The sequence below is a fragment of the Armigeres subalbatus genome, chromosome 2 (assembly GCF_024139115.2).
Source record: "Armigeres subalbatus isolate Guangzhou_Male chromosome 2, GZ_Asu_2, whole genome shotgun sequence".
NCBI classification, from domain to species: Eukaryota; Metazoa; Arthropoda; class Insecta; order Diptera; family Culicidae; genus Armigeres; species Armigeres subalbatus.
Genome location: NC_085140.1, coordinates 23,548,646 through 23,565,285, shown reverse-complemented (window position 1 = coordinate 23,565,285; position 16,640 = coordinate 23,548,646). Strand labels below are relative to the sequence as shown.

At 43.9% G+C, this 16,640-nt stretch overlaps 2 protein-coding genes across 6 annotated transcripts in view; one reads left to right on the top strand and one right to left on the bottom strand.

Moving 5' to 3' along the window:
* Positions 1–1,289: 1,289 nt before the first annotated feature.
* On the top strand, positions 1,290–2,605 carry LOC134214146 (OCIA domain-containing protein 1). Its single transcript, XM_062693563.1, has 5 exons — positions 1,290–1,468; positions 1,577–1,711; positions 1,770–1,948; positions 2,017–2,186; positions 2,249–2,605. The coding sequence occupies exons 1-5, from the start codon at positions 1,415–1,417 to the stop codon at positions 2,497–2,499; spliced, it is 789 nt and encodes a 262-aa protein (XP_062549547.1). The 5' UTR covers positions 1,290–1,414; the 3' UTR covers positions 2,500–2,605.
* A 12,382-nt stretch (positions 2,606–14,987) lies between these two features.
* Positions 14,988–16,640, bottom strand: part of LOC134218226 (uncharacterized) — a 95,234-nt gene continuing 93,581 nt past the window's right edge. For 2 of the 5 annotated variants that reach the window (XM_062697145.1, XM_062697144.1), the window contains exons 4-7: positions 16,150–16,324; positions 15,929–16,092; positions 15,722–15,869; positions 14,988–15,657 (exon numbers count right to left, since the gene is read on the bottom strand). In XM_062697145.1, coding sequence (XP_062553129.1) covers positions 15,481–15,657; positions 15,722–15,869; positions 15,929–16,092; positions 16,150–16,324 — 664 coding nt within the window. In that variant the 3' untranslated portion in view covers positions 14,988–15,480. The remainder of the gene's footprint in view (positions 15,658–15,721; positions 15,870–15,928; positions 16,093–16,149; positions 16,325–16,640) is intronic. The other 3 variants (XM_062697146.1, XM_062697147.1, XM_062697148.1) reach the window with 3 other exon arrangements.

Here is a 16,640-nt window from a genome sequence, read left to right as displayed (position 1 = left end):
ACGAAAGTTGTTTATGTTTTCGAATGAACACGTGGGCTCAGCACGGTTGCCAGAATATTTAGTTTGATCAGACTCTAGTAAAATAATAATGATTTGTAGTAAAAGTTAATCTTTCCGCTACTTTCGAGTCAGTTATAATTTGAACTCTGCGGAAACATATTAGGATGATTGCAATAGTGGTTCAACACACAATTTTTCTTCAAGTTTCATACATTTAGATGAACTTGAAAATAATAATAAATAATCCAAAACATTTGACATCACTGCTCAAAGTGCGATCTATGATTTTCCCAAAAATCCATCGAGAGCTGGAATTGGCAATACAGTGATCGTTCGCTAATTGGGGCACGACCTTACCCCAACTAGCGAATGCCGTTCGCTAATTGGGGCGTTTTGACAAGCGTCAATGTTATTTACTTTTTGCGTTGAACAAAGGAAAATTTTACGCGCCAGAAAATATCGATCCCGCCAAACATGGAAACGAAACGTCAACGCATTTTTGACATCACATTCCGACGTTTGACTGCTTTTTAATTGGGTTTCGCCCCAATTAGCGAACCCCCAACTAAAAAGCGCCCCAACTAGAAAAACCCCAATTAGCGAACGTTCACTGTATATAAATTTATTTCTGAGTGAGCCATTAAATATTATGAGCGGGAGATTTCATAATTTCCGAACTGTCACTTTTTAAGTTTAAGGCTTTGGTCCGATTCGTGAATCAAAATCGAATTAAACTTAAAAGTGACAGTTCAAAAATTTCCAAATAACCCTGCTCGCAGAGCAAGATTACTTTTGACAGATATTGAATCATTTTTGATAGATGTTTTGTTGGTCTTGCTGGGTAGCACCAGCCATTCTTATGAGCGGGTGATTTCATAATTTCCGAACTGTCACTTTTAAGTTTAATTCGATTAAAATTCACGAATCGGACCAAAGCCTAAGATTATCCTAACTCTAGAGTGCTTTGAGAATAGGTCGTATGTGCAAAAGAGAGTCTCTCTTTGTCTCCATTCTCTTTCGATTATTACAGATCTATAATAAAGTTTACTTCAGATTTCTTGGCAGATATCTAAAGATTATAGCTTTGTCTAGCGTTCTGAAGTGAAAATGTGGCAAAATATGCAAAACTAGCTTATGTACAAGCGAAAGAGAGCGTGAACAAAGAGAGCCTCTCTTTTGCACATACGACCTATTCTCAAAGCAATCTAGAATTTGATTTTAATTCGCGAATCGGACCAAATCTAAGATCTTGGTAACCCTAAAACGATGATGCGGTAACCTTTGTGCGGTATAATCTTGATGGAACCGGCTCACCAAAATTCAAACTGTCAACATCAGCTGAGATTTAACTTTTTCGATTATGTGAGAGGTCAAATTTGTGTGGTTTTCATAACGAAATTAAAAATTGCATACCATGGAGCGAACAGAGTCAGCATCGCATCAAATTGAACAGCAGCGTGATGCTTTAGTAAGTACCTTTTACGTTATTACTATCTTCGCTGTTTTATTTAACAATAGAATACGATTGGTGTTTACTCAATCCCGATAAACATCAACTCAATGTCTCTTCTTGCAGAACTTTCAATTCTCCCCGGAGGAGTTGAAGGTACTCCAGGAGTGTAACCGGGAAGCATTTTTCCAACGTTCAATACCGCTGGGTACATGTTTTGGATTAGGAACTTACTACGCAATTCAAAGAGGATTTTTTAAGGTATGTAATCCAGTAGACAGAATTAAATTTTCAATGAATTTGAATTTTCGTTCCCCAGCCAAGTCCGCGGTTTGGAGCCGGACCCAAGGTATTCGTCGGTATTACGTTGGGTTATTTCATCGGCAAGCTGAGCTACCAAGGTCGATGTTCCGAGAAAATAATGCGCATTCCGAACTCCCGGCTAGCCGATATGATTCGTCAAAGGCGCCAGGGAGGCTCTGCTGGGATTGAGAGATTGTGAGCATCAATAAACTTCTTCTAATTTAAATTTAAAAAAATGTGATGGAAACTATCCTTTTTTGTAGATACCCCGATCAAGGGTTTGGTGCTGGGAGCATGTTGTCTCCATTCGGACCGGCCACACCAAGCGACAGCGTAACCGAACAGCATTTCCGTAATCGCGATTCGATTAACATCGACGTCCATACCCCGAACTATTCTGGACTCGATGAAAGTGCACGGCCGTCAATTGACTGTAACATCATACATGCAATACTGTAACATGAGACACATGCGATTTAAAACTTTGTTTTGTAGCGAATCGAGCCTTCGAGGAAGACCTGCAACTACCGGTTGATCCACCACCGGTAACAAAATCATACGAAGAGCTGCGTCGACAGAACCGAGAGGATTACGTCCGCCGTCAGCAGGCACCATATCGTCCGTCGACGACGCTGGAAGACACACCGCCGATCAGACGGGAAGTGCACCCTCCACCAAAAGTGGATGAGCATCCGCCGCAACAACCTCAGGTGCGGAACAAATACGGTGATGTTTACCAGGAGTAAGTTTTTGCATTACTGGACCAAACGTTACACATTGCGCGCAATCGTACAGTTCCAGCAATTGGAACCTTATAAATGTACTGCATTATAGTTTTTGGAAAGTTTAAAATTACTTTTTTAATTTCATATAACGAGAAATAATCCTTTAATAATAGATAATATATATCTAATATTACGGAATGTGAGTACGTCAGCTGCCCAAGCAACGATGTCAAAATCATTATAGGAGATTTGACCGCTCAGGTTGACCAAGAGGAGAAGTTTTGACCGACTATTGGAAAGTTAAGCGCCCACCGGCGAATGAAAACGACCTACGACTGGTTTATTTCGCTGCCTCCAAGAATATGGTCATTCGCAGCACCTACTTCCAACACAGCCTTCCGTATCGGTACACTTGGAGATCACAACTGCAGACAGAATCACAAATCGACCACGTTCTGATTGATGGACGGCACTTCTCCGACATTATCGACGTCAGGACATATCGTGGCGCTAACATCGACTCTGACCACTATCTGGTGATGGTGAAACTGCGCCCAAAACTATCCGTCATCAACAATGATTGGTTTTGGTTTGGATTGGTTTTTGATTGGAGGTAAAGGAAATCTGCAACCAGACATCTGGGAAGGCGTAGTATGGGGATAAGATCATCACTACCGACCAACTAAAACCAACTCCTCTCCAGTCATTCCCCCGACCCTCAATTAGGCAATACTTCAGGGAATGATTATTGGCACAGAGAATAGACATGGAGGCTCACGCAAAATTTTGTTGAAAACGTGTGTAAAGCTCCTTAGCGCCGCCAACGCGGACTGCTCGACATACAAAGTCAATCGCACCACGCGATGGCGTTGGTTTACACTACGTAAACAAGGTGATACAGCCACGCAACGGGGGCATAACGACAAAATTAACAGTACAAAGTTTTACACAACGGCACGATGTAAGATGAACGTCTGTTCTCTGTGCTTTGACCACCTCCTGTCATCGGTTTGGGCGTGGAACACCCGACACGTCATGCATGCCTACTCACCTACTAGATTGGCACCACTTGTCTTACATGTCTCCAATTTCTGAGGTGCCGCAGAAGCATCAACCCCCGACGCTCCTGCCAGTCCTTAACAGACTTCACTCATTCTATCACTAACTACCATGCGTAGGGGAGGAGGTTCGATTGTGGGCACCGTTCGGTTATGGGCACCCCTATGTATCTTTTGATAGATAAGAGATGCTGTCATTCTGACAACCGTCATTTGTTTGCTATAATAGCATGATGTTTTGTGCTCAATATCAAACCGGATGGGCATCTCTACTTTGAACTAGAAACAAATAAATTTTTGTACAAGAAAAACAACACGAAAGTTTTTTTTGCCTTTTTCAAAGTGTCATAAATTGAAGTGATTTAATTCAAAAAGTGAGTTCTTATGCGTATTTACACAGTAAATTTAATCTATTTTGAGGCCCAGTGTTGATTTCCATCAACATTTTAGCGGAATTTTTTTCTCCACATTCCAGAAAGGCTGCGAAATTCGGTTGTGGGCAATCTTATTGGTTCAGTTATGGGCAACCTTATTTTATTCTTAAATTATTCAATATCGTTTTAGTTCCCTTAACTTTATTTAATAACGTTTTTCTGCAGTTTTTATAATTACTTAGACATCATTGATTGAAATAATGAGTTTATTTCATATTTTGGTTCTTTGGGCATGTCTATTTATTATACACACTTCTTGAAACAAAGAGTTGACCGATTTGCTTGCAACAAGTTGCATTCGACGGGGAATGCTTTCCCATTGTTTCCTATTGAAAATTCAGATCGGACTATGGGATCAAAATTTATGGCCAAAATATTATTTTTTGAAATGTACGAGAAAGACACTATTGCCGCTAGGGTGATCAATCAGGATTTTTTTGACTGTGATGCATACCAATAAAACGTAAATCAATGTAAAATTGAAACCCATTCACCTAAAGTGCTATTTTAGACCTTTCTTATGTGATTTTTTTCAACATCCTCCTTAATTCACCGAGAGAGACATCATCACTGCTAGGTGAATTGATTTGAGTTTTTTAGTGTCTCCTGGCTTTTAGAATGAATAAACTATTCCTTGTTTCTAAATCTGGGGGGTTTTTATTCATGCTTCTTTGTTTTTAACGAAGTTTTCAAGGGTGCCCACAACCGAACCACAAAATGGAAATGTCCAAAAAAATTCTAAATTGTCAATATTTTTTTTCCAAATCGATGAAATCATACTAATTTCTTTGCTAGTAGTAAGGTTATACGTTTAGCTTTCTATTGCTATGCAAATGTCGACATAAGATCAACCAGGGCCAAAGTTATGGACAAAACAAAAAAAGGGTGCCCACAACCGAACCTCCTCCCCTACCATGCGAGGTTTTTTTTTTGTTCGGGATGAACCACTGCGTCCATTTCATTGAACTTTTGTAGTATACCCGTGTCATTTGTTTAGTTAGTGCATGTCTTTCTGCTCCATTTCTATTAAGAAGAAATGATACCCGTAATGCTGGGTAGACACCTTTACGTGGTGTGTTACGGGGTAAGATCTACCACGGTTACATTGCCAGCTACAGGCAAATCCTGACCCAACGAATACCTTCCTCATTATCCAACTCCGTGGAACTTATGAGGGTGTCGCTAAGTCGGTGAACTCTCGTTAAGTAAGTACCACGTCAACACTTCCTTCCTCTCCCTAGTTACGGTGAAGATGGACATGGCCAGTAGTAGTAATCCTCATGCTTCTGTTATTTTTTTTTAAGACTGGGATCAAGGACCAAGGACTTGTTCTAGATAAGGATCTCAAAATTAAAACATGAGAGTCCAATCTACGAATTACACCGTAACAATGCTAATGCTAATGCTAATGCTAATGCATTTCTATTAAGAAAAAATGAAGAAGTCGTTTTTTATTCAGATATTTCTCAACTTAGGGTCTGTCTCATTTGGAGAATTAAACTTAAAAGTGACAGTTCGAAAATAAGCAAATAACCCAATCATAAGAATGGCTGGTGCTACCCAGCAATTCCAATAAGACATCGATGCAAAATGATTCGATATCTGTCAAAAGTAATCTTGCTCTGCGAGCAGGGTTATTCGATAATTATTCAAATGTCACTTTTAAGTTTAATTTCAGATTAATTCTCCAAATGAGACAGACCCTTAATGTAAGGCCTCTTTAGATTAAGGTACCGCTATTTATACCCTTCGAGAAATGGCTTATACCAACTCTCAAAGGCGCGCCCCTCAATCAGTTTCGGCTCAACAATAAGTGAGATAATACTGATTTTGACCATGCATCGGTACTGTAGTTCAAACATATTTTTGCTTCTTCTTATGAGTTCCGAATTCGTTTTTGTACAGAGATCTGATTTCATTGCGTTTGGCATTTCTGAATCTCACCTTTACACAGAGCTCTAATCAGTCAGAGGGTTCAGCAGATCCACCAAATTCGTATCCGCTTCTTTCCTAATTAATCAGCGCTCTGGAGCTTGGAGATTCATGTCGTCGGCTTCGAAACCAACCTAAGATTGAGTTACGTTTTTATAATTTACTCCATTGACTCCATCCAAAAGGAGCAAAAGGTGGGTCATCTAAAAGCAAATTATAGTCGTTCCATACCGACCATCACTCATAAGTATTACAAGAATAGTAAGAACTAGAGCACAGTGTGGTAGATCTTTCTCCGTAATGCAGCACGAAAAGGTAGACACCCAGCATTACAGGCTCCGTTAACTGCCTGGCTAATTGTTCACCCCCCAGGCCATTCATCCCCTCGGCACGGGTCGCCTGATACCTTGGGATTCGGGGTTAGGGACGTCATATTGTCAGCTTCAGTGTTGTACCGAGCCTGGCGATATGACCGGATTTACACCGTTACGCACTACTTCAGAGTATCCATATGCCAGCGTAACGGGATGCGAGGCTTACTTATGTGCTCACCCATACGTTCGGTCCCTCACTATGTGGGGGTATTATGTGTAATACCCCAGCCCAGCTCTAATTCGCTTGCTCCACTTGGGGGTGTGCGGGCACCACCCGATTCCACTCACTTCCGCCGAAGCAGCCCACACTCCGTGGAACCTCCACAGGCTCCGTTAACTGCCTGGCTGATTGTTTCACCCCCAAGGCCATGTGCAGTGCCGTTCTCAAGAAGCACGCAAGTTTTATCAAAAGATCTACGCATACCGCAAAGACTTCGTGCCGCGGGCCGATATGTGCAGGGATAAAGATGAAGTTAGAAGGGAGAAGGGAGGTGACAGAAGGAAGAAGGGGGAAGAAATAAGGAAGATGGAAGAAGGAGGAAGGATGTAGGAAGAAAGAAGAAGGATGAAGGAAGAAAAAGATGAAGGAATGAAATAAGAAGCAAGAAGAAAGAAGAAACAAGAAAGGAAAAAGAAGAAAGAAGGAAGAAGGAACAGGAAAGGAGGAAGACGGAAAAAGGAAGAAAGATGAAGGTAGAAGGAAGAATGAAGAAGGAAGAGGGAAAAAGGAAAAAGAAATAAGAATGAAGAAATAAGTAGGAAGAAAGAAGAAAAAAGGAAGGGAGAATAAGGAAGAAGTTCTCTGATCTAAGTTATCAGTTCACTTTTCTCTTTCCACTTCTCACTTCCTACTTCTAATTTAGTGAGTACTTTCGGAAAGCAATTTCTGTGTCTGATGTAGTAAATATCAGCCAGCATATTATCAGAAAATAGTACGGGCCCAGAGTACAGACATGGAGGCTCATTCAAAATGTTATTGAAAACTTGTGTATGTCGGCAGAACGACATCTGTCCCCATACCTATGGGTGGCACTGACAGCAGCCACCACACAGTAGAAAGAGAAAGAGTAAATACATTATCCCTCAGTCCATTGTAATACGCCGAAGAATAAACAATTGTTAATCGTTCGCTTGAGTTTGTCATTGCTCACGCGGGTTGTTTGCCTTGTTCCCGTCGGTATTCCGATGACTACCTGCTTGTCGTGACTAGTGTTTGTCCTTCAGGTTATAGGCCCAGGAAGGTGGCAAATATCGAGAAATAGGCGTTTCGATTAAAGTGCTTTCGCGTGAAATCCCACGAGCGGCGTCTGTTGGCTGTTTCGTGCACGTCATAGTGGCGTCATCGTTCTCGTTGCCGAAGGGAAAAGCGGCGTTGCCGTGCTGGCAGTGCATTGCGTGCCGGTTTATGTGTGAGTGAACGCAATCGTCGTTGGACGGCGAAGAAAACAGTAAATTTGGTGCTCTTGTTGCTGATGAAAAGTGACAACGGAATTGCAGAAAAATATATGTTTGCTCGCCTGAGCAATCAGAACTATTCGGTGTGGAAAGGGAAAATTTGTGGCATGTAATTAATGATGCGGCGACAGCAACGTGGCTGAAGAGTGACGAAAGGTGCCACGCCACAATAGTTTTGTACGTGGAGGATAGCCAACTGAACATGGTGAAAAATGCGACGAGCGCGAAGGTCGTATGGAATCTGTTGAAAAGTTACCACGAAAAAACCTCGCTAACCTCGCGTGTATCCTTGTTAAAGCGGCTTTGTAGTTTGGACATGGGAGCTGTGTTGGTAAAAACTCAAAATCTCAAAACTCATGGATGATTAAAATCAAGTGTGAGTTGAAACGCACCCAACTCACCACATAAAAACTCATGGATGAGTTGAATCATCCATTTGAATCATCGTAGGTTTTCTATTGCTGTCTTTTATACCGTGAAACCCGATGGTTTTCTTCTCGCGATCCTCTACATAAGAGGAATAAAACGCGTAGAGAATAGTGATTAAATCTATATGTCGCGACTATAGATAGTAGAATCTATAGATGAGCGAAAGCATGGCTGAGTCGATTTTTTTGCCCGTGCACACGCGCATATGACGTCACAGCCATTTCCATTGAAATAGTGACGTCATGCTCGTTTGGAGACACGTTTGACAGTTCGTTTGGAGACAGAGGATTTATCTTCGCTCATCTATATATTCCACTATCTATATTCGCGACACATCAAAACGGTACAAAACTAACTTATGTACGAGACGTAAACAAAACTGAACTACATACAAAACAAATACAACGACAACCACATTGAAATCTCATTGATGCGCATCTCCAGCATCACACAGTGACAGCTATGCTGCCTAGTGAGAGCACAGCGGCGTGCAGGGTACCGAATGGTTCGCTGCGATAAGGTTGTCTGCAACACTCTCCTTCGTTAAAAACAGTGAATTGACATTTGTCGCATTAAATATTAGACACTCTTTTATGTATAAGCAATAAATTGCCCCAAATTGATTTCAAATGCATTTTGCACGATTTTTTGGCAAATGAGTGAAATGATGCGTTTTAGCATGAAAAATTCAAGCGTGATGCATTCCTTCAAAATCGTAGATGATTTTGTTCACACGGAAGCGCTCGTTGAATGAGATTTATGAGTGATTTTATTAACACTGCATGGCAGAAGGAGCAGATGTGGAAAAGCATTTGTTTGACCTTGAAGAACTTTACGATCGTCTCGCGTGTACAATGAAGATTGCCATGTTATTGAGAAGTTAACCGGAATCGAACGGTGGCCTCGTGACGGTACGGGAAAGTCGGCCGGAGGCGGATTTAACCATGTCTTAAGTGAAACAGAAGTTGCTGGATAAATACCAGCGGCAGTCTGATCGTTGTGCGGGTTCTGGTGAGTCGGCCATGAAGCTTGTAATTAGTGGGTAAGGATCCCTTGATCAGTACAGAGACTCCCTGAATCAAACAGCCTTAGGGTCGGGACGCTCACCTCAAGAAATTCGCGGACAGGTACTTCATTTCATTTATTTAGATAACACTGAATCAACAATTTGACGCCACAATACACGGTTCGAGGCCGCATCTCTCTATCCTCGGATACGCCCCACGCTCGCCAAGTCGTTTTGCACTTGGTCTGCCCATCTCGCTCGCTCCACGCCGTCTCGTACCTGCCGGATCGGGTTGCCTGCAGGGTTGCTGTCCGGCATTCTTGCAACATGTTTTGCCCATCGTACCCTTCCGGCTTTAGTTACCTTTTGGATACTGGGTTCGCCGTAGAGTTGGGCGAGCTCATGGTTCATTCTTCGCCGCCACACACCGTCTTCTTGCACACCGCCAAAGATGGTCCTAAGCACCCGTCTCTCGAATACTCCGAGTAATTGCAAATCCTCTTCGAGCATTGTACATGTTTCATGTCCATAGAGGACAACCGGTCTTATAAGCGTCTTGTACATGACACATTTGGTGCGGTGGCGAATCTTTTTTGATCGCAGTTTCTTCTGGAGCCCGTAGTAGGCCCGATGATGCGTCTTCGTTTGTCACGACTAACGTTGTTGTCAGCCGTTAGCAAGGATCCGAGGTAGACGAATTCCTCGACCACCTCGCAGGTATCCCCGGTATCGCCCACAAGCATGTACTTTGTCTTTGAAACATTCGCCACCAGTCCAACTTTTGTTGCTTCACGTTTCAGGCGGGTGTACAGTTCTGCCACCTTTGCAAATATTCGGCCAACAATGTCCATGTGATCCGCGAAACAAATAAATTGACTGGATCTGTTGAAAATCGTATCCCGGCTGTTACACCCGGCTCTCCGCATGAAACCTTCTAGCGCAATGTTGAACAACAGGCACGAAAGTCCATCACCTTGTCTTAGTCTTCGGCGCGATTCTGGAGCTGGAGTGTTCGCCCGAAATCTTCACACAGTTTTGCACACCATCCACCGTTGCTTTGATCAGTCTGGTAAGCTTCCCAGGAGGATTTGCTGTTCTCGTCCGTAATTTTCCATAGCTCTACGCGGTCTATACTGTCGTATGGCGCCTTGAAATCAATGAACAGATGGTGCGTTGGGACCTGGTATTCACGGCATTTTTGAAGGATTTGCCGTACAGTAAAGATCTGGTCCATTGTCGAGCGGCCGTCAACGAAGCCGGACTGATAACTTCCCACGAGCTCATTTACTAATGGTGACAGACGACGGAAGATGATCTGGGATACCACTTTGTAGGCGGCATTAAGGATGGTGATCGCTCGAAAGTTCTCACACTCCAGTATGTCACCTTTCTTGTAGATGGGGCATATAACCCCTTCCTTCCACTCCTCCGGTAGCTGTTCAGTTTCCCACATTCTGACTATCAGTTTGTGCAGGCAAGTGGCCAGCTTTTCCGGGCCCATCTTGATAAGCTCAGCTCCGATACCATCCTTACCAGCTGCTTTATTGGTCTTTAGCTGTTGGATGGCATCCTTAACTTCTCTCAAGGTGGGGGCTGGTTGGCTTCCATCGTCCGATGAACTGACGTGGTCATCTCCTCCGCTGCCTTGACTTTCACTGCCTGTACTCTCAGCGCCATTAAAATATTCCTCGTAGTGCTGCTTCCACCTTTCGATCACCACACGTTCGTCCGTCAAGATGCTCCCATCCTTATCCCGGCACATTTCGGCTCGCGGCACGAAGCCTTTGCGGGATACGTTAAGCTCCTGATAGAACTTGCGTGTTTCTTGAGAACGGCACAGCTGTTCCATCTCCTCGCACTCCGCTTCTTCCAGGCGGCGTTTCTTCTCCTGAAAAAGGCGGGTCTGCTGTCTCCGCTTCCGCGCAGTTTAACCATCACCAGATAGTGGTCAGAATCGATGTTAGTGCCACGTTATGTCCTGACGTCAATAATTTCGGAGAAGTGCCGTCCATCAATCAGAACGTAGTCGATTTGTGATTCTGTCTGCAGTGGTGATCTCCAGGTGTACCGATACGGGTACTTCTTCTTCTTCTTATTGGCATTACATCCCCACACTGGGATATAGCCGCCTCACAGCATAGTGTTCATTAAGCACTTCCACAGTTATTAACTGCGAGGTTTCTAAGCCAGGTTACCATTTTTGCATTCGTATATCATGAGGCTAGCACGATGATACTTTTATGCCCAGGGAAGTCGAGACAATTTCCAATCCGAAAATTGCCTAGACCGGCACCGGGAATCGAACCCAGCCACCCTCAGCATGGTCTTGCTTTGTAGCCGCGCGTCTTACCGCACGGCTAAGGATGACAGGTACTTCTCGCACTCAAATAATAGGAAAACCACAGTATTTCTACAACAGGACGCTTTAATCGGCTTCTCTTTCTTCTTATCCCTTCGTAACACTTCCTAACCCTTTTCTTCCCACTTCCTTATTCGCTACTCTAACCTTTACTTCGGGGCCCTTACTTCCTTTCACAGCTCCACCACTCCTTCAATGGCGGCTAATTCCAGAAAGTCGGCGCCAAGCGATGGCGACACAATGTCTTCCGGGGTGGCTTGGGAGTCCGTCGTAGTTTTCGGGACGAACACGCGCACACTCGACCTGCCAATATGGTGACGGATTGGCCTTCGGCGGGTACGATGCCGATTTTAGTCGAGGATGGTGCTTACGTATGGCCTCCAAATTCGAAACGGCTTGCTTCGGGATTCTTATTTCAAAAGCGGCGGGGTTCTGATAATTTGGGAAATATTGGAATCAGGTTTCGTCACTTGGAGGTCACATTTGGTTACATGATGTCCACTACACCTTCTCTACTTCCACTATCCACTTTATCTTCCACCTAAAATAACTTTAATAGCTCTGGATTTTCACATTTTCGATCGAATACTTTTTGCTTAGTGGATAATTCTGGACAGGTAGGGGAAACCGCCAAATGATGAACGGCTAATTTTGTCGCCTATTGTTGAACTCCCATAAGAAATGCACGGGCGTTCAACAATAGGCGAAGAAATTAGCCGTTCAACATTTGGCGAATTACCCTAAATGTTTATATAGCTTCATAAGGCTCATGACCTCGTCCCTCGGTCAGTGACCCAATGGCCACATTACACCCCCCTTAATGGCCGTCCAAAAGGCTTTTAATCGGCCCTCTGGTGGTGGGACACTGTAGTTCGGTGGGTGGTTGGCTGCGTAGGGTGGTGGTAGAGCTCAATTTAGGACCTAGCCTACTACAGGGACTGACTGGGAAAAACCTACACTGAGACACGAGTATTACCTGCATTTACAACATTTATTCCACGCATAACATAACATAACCAACACTTACAAGCTACAGTGGAAAAAGCAACAAAAACAGAAAAAAAGCCGGGCCATTTCCGAAGAGATTGCCGTGAGCTGCGGCCGAAGAGAAGTGATGATAGTTCTATAAGCGGAAGGGCCGATAAAGGATGGTGCGAATGTGAAGCAGACCGTTGAAAAACAAAATTCGATCTGTTGGACTGCTGGTATATAGATAGTGGCTGCTCTTGTCACATGACGAACAACGAACAAGTGCGTTGAAGTGGTATTAGCAGACGGTTCAGTATCAAAGTCCCACGGAATGGGCGAAGGCTTTGTACAGTGTGTAGATTGTGAAGGGAACGTTTTGGAAGTAAAGCTCACTGAAGTGTTGTACATTCCGGCGTTGGATAGCGGCCTGATTTCCGTCCGCAAGTTGACACAGAAAGGTTTTGCAGTGAATTTTCTGGGGTCGAACTGTTCGATTGTGAGTGAAGCTGGCAAGACGGTTGCATTGGGTGAAATGCACGGAAGCTTATTCATCCTGAAGACCGTGGAAGTCGCCAGACTAAGTAAGGAGGTGCATCATACGAAGAACTGTCAACATGTTCGGCATCGTCGGTTCGGTCACAAGGATCCGGCTTGATGGTGCTTGATCGCCTGAAGACATGCGGTATAGCGGAAGATATCCACAGGTGCAGGATTGCGGATTGCGACAAGTGTGCGAAACGTGTCTAGAAGGTAAGCTCCCTCGTTGTCCATTTCCCAGTGTTTCCAGTAATAGGGCCAGTCGTATCCTCGACGTGATACACACCGATGTCTGTGGACCCATGTCAAATACCACTCCAGGAGGGAATCGTTATCTGTTGACGTTAATTGATGACTTCAGCCGATACACCGTCGTATGTTTGCTAGTCCGGAATTTAGATGTAGCTAACACGGTCAAAACACGGTTCGGTCGAGCCCTGTGCGTCATTCGATCGGATTTCATTTTCATTTATTTAGTCTACATCTATACAGATAACACTGAATCAACAATTTGACGCCACAATACACGGTTCGAGGCCGCATCTCTCCATCCTCGAATACGCCCCACGCTCGCCAAGTCGTTCTGCACCTGGTCTGCCCATCTCGCTCGCTGCGCTCCACGTCGTCTCGTACCTGCCGCATCGGAAGCGAACACCATCTTTGCAGGGTTGCTGTCCGGCATTCTTGCAACATGTCCTGCCCATCGTACCCTTCCGTACCCTTCGATCGGATGGAGGCGGTGAATACTGCAATAAAGAACTATAAATGTTCTACTCAGCTGAATGGATTCAGGCACAATACACAACAGCGTACTCCCCGCAGCAAAACGGTATTGCGGAGCGTAAGAACCGCACGCTACAAGAGATGGCTTCCTGTATGCCGCTCGACGCAAATCTGTCCAAGAAGTATTGGGGTGAGGCTGTAATGACCGCGACCTATATGTGCAAAATCGGCTGCCTTCTACAGTGATCGGTAAAACCCCATACAAGAAGTGGTTTGGGCGTCCACCTGTATTGAGTCATTTCCGCATATTTAGTGGTCCGGCTTATATCCATATTCCAGCGGTGAAAAGATCCAAACTCGATGCCAAGGCCCGAAAGTTGATTTTCGTCGGCTATTGTGAAGATCGGAAAGCGTACCGGTTCGCGATGTACAGTTCTTAGAACAGCGCAACGGTTCCCACGAAATGAAACCGAACGAATATGAAAATATCGGAGATGATAGATGGACGCAAGCAGCTGGAAGTTTTAGCCAGGAGGAGCTACCTGAAGAAAATCCAAACAATCGTCAAACGTCTCCGTTGAAGCAAAGAGAGCAGCCAGCAGAAGATGAACATACTGATGAGTCCGAAGATGAGTTTTACGGCTGGGACGACCAAGAGGAAGGTATCCCTATGCAGCGGAAAGAGAAAAGATCAACAAGAGGAGTTCTCCCGCGACGATTCGAAGATTTTGTTGTGGATGTTGCGATGGTCGTGGAAGGGGATCCTTCGTCGTATGGAGAGTTCGGAAAGTGACTTGTGGAAATCAGCAATGCACGAAGAATACGACTCACTGATGAAAAATAGCACGTGGACCCTGGTTGAACTACCCGCAGAGCGGAAGGCTATAAGACTCAAGACTAATGAAAAAGTTATAGTTATTTGATGTATCCTATGCCTTTGGCATAACTGGCACAATTGAAAAAAAAAATCCATCATCCACATGATTGGGTTTCTTCGACTATGTAGGAGGTCTGGAATCAATGAGCTAGACTTTACTAAGGTGGCGCAGATCAACGGTGCGTGCCACTAGTTGTCTCTTTTATTCTCTCATTGATCAAATAGTGACGTCACTATTTGCGTTGTATAAGGTCAGCGAGCTAATCAATGGCTAATCTGCGCCGTCTTAGTAAAATCTAGCTCCTTGGTCTATGGAATGATTTCGGCATGTTTCAGTGAAATTTTTGTCATTGTACTTCATTAAACTATCAACACGTCGCATATGCATTTATTACTCAATTAATACTTGTATCAATATCTTTATCTCTTTTATATCCTAAGAAAAAAGCACAATCACTTCTAGTTTTTTTTACTAGAACGAACTTTTTCTCTATTTTGTTTTTTAAGTGTCTTTTCGGTTCACTAGACGATTTTTGTATTCAGAGTCTAGTAAGTCTTTCTCCAATTTAAATATTTTTTTTAATTTGTAATTTCTATACACAAAGGAATTACCCCTTTATCAATTCCGCACATTCAGGTAGAAATTTTAGCGATTATACAAAGCTATCGTATAAAACTAAAACATTTGCTCAGTATTTATTTTACTCAACATATTATTGGGACAGAAATATAATCGATTGATTTGTTCGTCGCAACGTAGAGATTCCTAATAAATATCAGTTTTCGGGTTCTTCCTTGCTATCTTGAACACTGGTCGAGAATTCACTGGGTTCTATGTTTCTCCCTCGCTTACTTATAATACGAAGTCTGCACCGGGCGGCTGCCAGAAGTGTACGTGCTCATTGGTATATTACTCTGGGCCTTGGGATTCGGAACTGGTGCCGTGCCGGCGCTGAGGGTGCTAGTCATACCATAAAGCTGTTCCGTGCCCGTGGGCGCATAATCCACGTCGTAGTAGATGCCAGACTGTGTTCGAAGAGTGGGGATGTTAGTTTTTGAAACGATCGATGAACTGCTGTTGGAAACTTACCGTTACGCTGGCGTTGCTTCGGCTTTTGGGCCGCGGAACATTGAAGTTCCGACCAAGCAAGTCGGCACGGTCCTCTTCCTCGCTAGAGCTCGAGTTTTCCAGTGTCCGCATGCCGTTGCGGCTGAGTCCCAGACTCCTATTCAAAATACTTTCAATATTTTAGATTTGTTAAGGTTTTGGGAGCGAATGAATATTCATGCATCTTACCTTGGCAGCGGAACGGGTGGGAGAGTGCCTGCGTGCATCGGCGGTAGCGTGCCGTGCATGCTAAGTGTGTTTATATTTCCAATAGTCTGTAGGTTCGGATAGCCGTACATGGCCGATGCCGGTCTTGGTGGTGCCACGGGTTCGGCCTGCAAGGTCGGAAAAGTCTAATTTTAGTGATTAAGGGAATCGAATTTTCTGGGAAACTTCATCAATTGTCTTACTGCATAGTGGTTGGCTTGTGCCATCACGTCTGCAATCTGAGCCCAGCGCATCCGGTCCTCGAGGGTCACCTGGTAGGGAGCTTGTCCCATGACGGGGGTCTTGACCTGACCGCCGCCCATGTAGCCAAACACGGGGCTGCCCATGGCGTTCTTGTGCTCACGTTGCCATTTGCGGCTGGTGGGAATAGACGGTCATTACATTTTAGCATTGGAAGAAGAAAGTAAAAATAATTAGTGGAGTTGTAGGTATTTATTGATTTACTGCAGTTGTGGTTAACGATCCAGAACTGCGAGCACAGAAAAGTGAAAGTGGATTGTATACGATTTACATTAACCGACCACACATGGCATTTAGCGCATGTAATGATAGCATATTAATATTGGGCGTTTTCAATCTCTATTTCATTAGATTTTATTGTTATTGGCATGGTATAACTTTCAATTTTTTGACACACTTTTCGTGTACTCGAATTTAGTTAGTTATGATTGTT

Excerpts from the sequence above, each read along its gene's own strand:
- LOC134214146 (XM_062693563.1), top strand. The coding sequence starts at position 1,415 with ATGGAGCGAACAGAGTCAGCATCGCATCAAATTGAACAGCAGCGTGAT. Across the intron at positions 1,469-1,576 it reads AACAGCAGCGTGATGCTTTA|AACTTTCAATTCTCCCCGGA; the intron begins GTAAGTACCTTT and ends CTCTTCTTGCAG. Across the intron at positions 1,949-2,016 it reads TCTGCTGGGATTGAGAGATT|ATACCCCGATCAAGGGTTTG; the intron begins GTGAGCATCAAT and ends CCTTTTTTGTAG.